The sequence below is a fragment of the Dendroctonus ponderosae genome, unplaced genomic scaffold (genome assembly GCF_020466585.1).
Source record: "Dendroctonus ponderosae isolate FM_Combo_2020 unplaced genomic scaffold, Dpon_F_20191213v2 Dpon_F_20191213_327, whole genome shotgun sequence".
Classification (NCBI taxonomy): domain Eukaryota; kingdom Metazoa; phylum Arthropoda; class Insecta; order Coleoptera; family Curculionidae; genus Dendroctonus; species Dendroctonus ponderosae.
The window spans coordinates 14905-21347 of record NW_026018535.1 but is presented as its reverse complement, the minus strand read 5'-3'; the positions used below and the strand labels follow the sequence as shown (position 1 = coordinate 21347).

The 6443-nt window shown below is 33.8% G+C and overlaps 1 protein-coding gene across 1 annotated transcript; it reads left to right on the top strand.

The window, feature by feature from the left end:
• Window positions 1-259: 259 nt before the first annotated feature.
• Window positions 260-6214, top strand: LOC125504042 (protein Skeletor, isoforms B/C-like). The gene is made up of 5 exons (XM_048665364.1): window positions 260-523; window positions 581-716; window positions 1257-1547; window positions 3258-3512; window positions 5517-6214. Exons 1-5 carry the CDS (start codon window positions 308-310, stop codon window positions 5834-5836), a joined length of 1218 nt encoding a protein of 405 aa, XP_048521321.1. The 5' UTR covers window positions 260-307; the 3' UTR covers window positions 5837-6214.
• The last annotated feature ends 229 nt before the right edge of the window (window positions 6215-6443 follow it).

The following is a 6443-nucleotide window of genomic DNA, read 5'->3' as shown; positions in this document are numbered from 1 at the left end:
TAATTTCGCCACATTTTATTGCATCGTCATGCTCATAGGCAAATAACGTTAATTTCGTTTTCATCAAATGCTGGTGTAGATACATAAATAAAACTAATCGGTTTAGAAAAAAAAAGTAAGGCATTCAGCTTGACAGATCAAAATTACTTATTTATTAACACAAAAATTTGGGTTTGGGTGTATTATTGTGGATCAGTATTACATATGAATTATTACTCGTTAACTACTGATCATATTACAATCTCATTTAGTACGGCATTAAATTATCTGATCATTTCAGCCTCAAAAAGATGATCTCCCTAATTGCATGCAGCTGCATAAAAACTTCCAAGTTTCTTGGGAGATCTTCGGTCCGGCCATTACAATCCAGCTCGCCGGGATGGTAGATGAAAATGAATATCTGGCCTTTGGAATATCAGGCTCCAAAGAACAAAGTCAAATGATTGGAGCTGACGTAGCTGTAGCTTATATAAATGGTTATCAAGGATTTGTAACCGATTATAATATTATAGCGTTGACACCGGTAATATATTTTTATAAGGTATTGTCCGAATAGCTCTAAATATTGTTAAACTTTTAGTGCGTCAAAGTACTTGGACAGTACAAAGGCGTCTGTAAAGATTCTGTGCTGGGAGGCCAGGAAAACAATCAATTGAACACAGCAGTACGGGAGAACGGAATTAATATTATCACATATAGAAGGTCACTTATATCATGTAAGTCATAGTCAGCTTCGAATATGGGAAAGAGATCGGATAGATAGAATTTCTTTAAAGTTGTCGAAAAATTCAACTTTTTGTCAGCTGTTAATATCTATAATGATATCAATCTTCACGTTAATGACGCTGAAGGAGCGTTTTGCATCCAAAATATATAAAAGACATTATTACAATCCGCTGAAACGCCCCCAACACAATTTATTCCTCTATAGCAGTTATTTGAATACACCTTTATAAATGCTGATACTACTTAATGACTGAACTAATTATCAAAATCGGATAAAGTTATTTAGCATCCTAATTGGCATATTTCCATTAAGTAAAAAAATTGTAACAGAATTGGCTTTTATTACGAAACATAACATCAACGACGAAGCGCTTTTACAGATTTTTTATATTTGATTGGTTTTTGAGGCCCTGCTATTATTAAACAATTTTCAAAATGTATGACAAAATAAATATTCTATATGGGCTCTACAACGAAAAATATAGATGTGTAACTTTTCTGATCAGCTATTTTTTTCTGTGCACTTTTAGCCGACGAGAGCGACAAAGAATTTCCGCTTGAGGGTTCCATTTACATTGTCTGGGCAATAGGAAAACTAGACGAAAATAATGAACCCGCATTCCATGACGTTTACCCGAAAACCAATATTAGTGTTGAACTGAATCCGAAGGAGCCAAAAAAGAGTTGCTATGCTTTCACCAGATCTGAACGAGAAGTGGGTGAACCATGGAGCAAAGGACAAATTTTTGATAAAACTATCCGAGTTTTTACTAGTACTATTGGACCATCCGGAGCCAAAAAAGGATATCAGGCAATAACAGGTATTTATCTTTCCATTAAAATAACGTGGTTTTAAGATTACCCGCAAAAAAAATGATAAGAAATCTGCTGTTTGCAACTTATCAAAAATTATTTTAAATATAGTTCCACCTGTGCTTAGTCTGAAAAAGTATCAGAATTTATATTGAGATAATTTGGTCCTAATGAGACATAGTTCTTGTTGCAAACAGAAGGCCTGATAATGGCTTTAGTATAGCCGAAATGTTGGTTCAAGGAAAATAGTGTTCTGCCGCTAACTTCCTATAGGAACATAAAATCGAGCACCTATAAATAAATGTTTTACTAATTAGCATCACGGCAATCAACAAACCACAACATCTATTTTCAGAGTTAGAACTCACAGAGTTTTCCATATTGTCATAAAAATTTATAATAATATGTTGCGTTAAATGAATTTGATTTTTGGGAAACACATGCATAATTATAAAAATTAAATAAAATGACTTGATAGCAAGCAATTAAAATTAACATTTTCCTTCACAACAAGTAAATGTTTGGATGAAAAATATGACCCAACTGTCTTACAAGACGTAGCAGATGGTCTAAAACAGATGGTCTAAAAAACACCGGAAAATAACGCGCACACACAAATAGAAAATGTTAAAATTAACCGAAACCAACAAACTTTCCATGAAAACAAGGCAATAATTTTAATATTGTTCCATAGTTCCGCGAAATGTAATAATTTGAAGAAAGATATGCGTTAATAAAATCGAATTTTTATGTCGCTCGGAGAACCAAAAAGAAAAATACCAACAATTATTGCGACACTGCTAAAAAGCTTTGGTCAGATACATTCGACGTTTTGAAATGGACATGAAATCTCATAGCTTCAATAGACTGTTACATGCTCAAAAGCTTCACTTTTCACAAGAACCAAATCATAACTTAATATCAATGTAAATTATCGATAATTTCATGCATATCGCTTCATCCGCTTAGAGCCAAATACTTTGTTAATCATTCGTGAGATTTAGTAAGCATCAGTAGATAAAGCCCATTAAAGTATACGCGTATATTTGCACAAATGGCAATCGCAGAATCGATTTTCTAACGTTTAATTCCTATCAGCAGCGCTATCGCCCTTCTGCTCGTTCAGAAATTGTTTTAACCCAAGATCAATGATATGTTATTCTGGGAAAATCCCGGATATCTCAGGTAATCCGAAAATTAATTAAATTGTATTTACGTAAGTACATTTATATTTCGAATCCAACGAATTGGACAAAGTCCTGGTTTGTTTTCATGTTTAAAGCTGCCATTGCAGTTGATAAACACGTTTTAGTAAAGAAAATGCCATATTTCATAAATTTCCCTCCAACTTTTCTTACGACTTTCATTAATGTCTGAAACCACTTAGAATCAAAGGGTTTGAGGCTCTATTGAAGCACGTACCTTTCTGTTGCCTTGTAAGTTTTATTCTGCTTAAAATTGCTTGAAATTGCTAACCCAGTAAAATAAATTGAATGCGACTTACAACTAATTATCGGCTAAAATATATTTCAACTAGACATTAAATCATTTAACAAAAATGATGAAAAAATTTTAAAAAGCATCATAAACAGTTTTCGATGTTCTGTGACCGGTCTTAAGATAGAGAGCAGAACAAGTAAAAGTTTTAGAACAACTGACGACTGTTAGTAAAAAGTTTATTGTTTAATAAAGTTTTATTTTCAATATTCTTGTTTTAGGCCACACATCCACAGCATTAGCGTGGTATATCAATGGGCTGCTGGCTCCAGAAATATGGCTTCGCAGAGGTCTCACATATGTTTTCAAAGTGAATGGAGGCAATGACCCTCATAGTCCTGAATATTATCATCCTTTAATTATTACTGATGATCCCCATGGTGGCTATGATCGACTGACCGACGTCGCTCAATCCAAAGTTAGAGTTCTAGCCGGAGTGGAATATTCGAGAAGAGGAAGGCCTAGACCAACTGCATGTAAGTTTCATATTAATTCATATATTTTTTCTTTTGTTAAATGTACATCTTACGGTTGCTTTTAAGCAAAAGTGTTGAAGTTGGTTTGCGAGCTGTTTTGAAAGTAAATAAGAATAGGCTGATGATTGGTTTTCTTCTACTTCTTCTAAGAAGTGCTATTGTGGTAATATAAATTTTCTTGCACTTGCTTGAATGCAACAATTTTCTTGTCACTTGTGCGCCCCAATTGTAAAATTTAGTTGAAAGGTGGCAGGTGAGGGGCATTAATAAAAATGTCACTATTTAATTATTTGCCGACTTTTCGACCTTTATTAGGCTCTTCTTCAGGGTCGCAATTATGCGCGAACTTTATGTAAAGCACATTCACTACACTGAATCCATCCTCAAGGCCATCTTTAAAACTGTTCATTATGCATCATTTCACCTGCAGTGCATAATTAACCAGACTCATGCTGCGATTACTTTTTACTTGAACCTTTCCTTATGTCTGACTCTCACCTCGCATTATATTAGTGCTAAAAAAGCGGATTTGAAAAAATACTTAAAAACGCAGAAAAATGAGTCTAATGAAGTTCGAAACGAAATTAAGGGATTTCAGCAACACACACTTAATGATTCGGCTCACCCTGTACATACATGTTGCATAACTGTTTGATAGAAAATGTGGTATACACGTAAAACTTTAGTTTTAAAACTGGCAGAAGGAAAACGTTAGTCGCAACCAACTCGCAGCTTCGAGACAAAAAGGTTTCGTTCGCAGTCACACCGCAACAAGAACTTTAAGTAGGAATGGCTAAGCACGGCATGGAATTACTGGCATTTTGCTGAACGATTTAATTAATTTTTCACCTCTTTAATTGATATTGAGTTTAGATATCATCAACTTAAAATTCAATGGAGAATTCAACATTGAAATAAAAAGCAGGGGGTTTCGTTTGAAGACAAGTAAGTTAATAGTAGTAAGATATTTCTGGACCATAAATAAATTTGGTATAGAAAAATCGAATTTAGAAGTAAACATTGCGCGTCTAAGCTCTTTGCAAAAAAATAGTCCGCTTAATTTTAAATGAATTTACAGAATACTTCTCGGACTCACTCTAGTATGACGCAGTAGATTACGAGCTCTTATTTGAGTACAAGACATTAACGATGCTTAGTTTGTTAAAACCATTCAAAATGCTATAATTTTGTCATTTTTATTTTTGTTTATAAGAAAACTTAAACTACATCGTAGAAGGCTTCACACACTGCGCGAATGTGGTCTAATGGTATTTTGCCTCATTCTGGGCGAAGAGCAATCTTTAGCCTAGGCGTCGACCGTCTCAATTTTTTTTTATAATTGAGAAATTTGGGTTTAAGCTTTTCAATTTTCCTTATACAAATGTTATTTTCGAGTGATTGTTTAAACGAAAATGAGGTATACACGTAAGAAATTATCGTTTTTATAGAAGAGGTATCGTTTTTATCGTCAGTTCCTCCTATATTCAATTACTGGTCACACTAATTTTGTATCGCAAAGGCTTTATTTTAACTTGATGCCAATACGATTTACTTCTGTTATTTTTTTTTAATTTCTTGCCTGAACATGGCGGTATACGCTACAAAGCAAGAAACTGGCGAGATCTAAATAATTAGAAAATGCCTTGTGGCATGAAAACACAGTGGTAGTGTGGGGCGGCACTTCGAGTCAAAATCCGACAAAGGCGTCTGAAGAACATCACAGAATTACTCCGCATTATTTCAAAACTTTTTATATATGAAATTGCTAGTGCTTAGCTATGTTAATACATTCATAGAGCATAGAGATTAGTTTTCCGCACCTGTATGTAGCTAATCCTCATATGTAATCAAAACTAATTTATGCAAATGTAAATTATTGACTGACCTCAATCAATAATCTAATTCGTCTCTAATGTATGCTTCCACTTTATAGCCATCTCCAAATATATCATATACGTACATGAAACATTCGACTTATTAAATATGAGTAATTATTTGTTTCAGCTGGTCGACTTTGTGTTTCCAAACATAAATCGAATCACGACCGACGATTGGATGACGACTTTGAGTCATTTAAGAAGTTCAACAGATCACTCGAGTGGTCGTGTGAAACTGGAGACCCTGGAACTTTGGAGTTTACTCCCAACTCAACTTGGCCTGATATTGTTTATTATAATTCATTCACTCAAGCCAATATGGGCTGGAAAATTCGTGTAATAGATAGTTTTAATCAAAGAGTGAGTTCTAGTGCCAACTTTTATACTGTGAACTTTTGTGTACTTTGTCTGTCAATTCTATTGAACTATTTTTTTGTGATTGAATGAGCGTGCGGAAGTATTCCTAATTTATTTTGTGTTTCATTAAATTGAATAATTGTATTTAATTTCATATCAATCGGATCAAAAATATATAGTACGAACAAAACTCATCCCAATAGTTCACGTTGAACACAGAGTTCTCAAGCCTGCAAAAACATACAGCAAACTATTTATTAAACTCGCTTCAAATTTGGCAGCAAAGATATAAATCCATACAATTATTATGAAACCAGGGCTTTATAAAGAAGAGCTACCACGTCTAAATATTTAGTTTATATACATCATCTGATCATTTTCATTTTACGTCCATACTTCTAGGTAGGTAATTGTGATAGTTTCATAATTTTGTACTATTTTTCATAGAAAATAAACATTTTGAAAAACCTCGATTTTTTGCATTAACCAGCACATACACAGCGTGTTATATATAGACCGAAAAACTAGGGATGGTAGAGACCGTCAATAGAATGATATTAGCTTCGTAAACATACGCAATTATTATTAATATTCCAAATACGCAGCGTTTTTGAGGCACAAGGTGTGTGAAGAAATTATAAATTTTATCCTGTTTTTGCGATCGGAATCTTGCACTTTTCAAGACATTTGACACAAA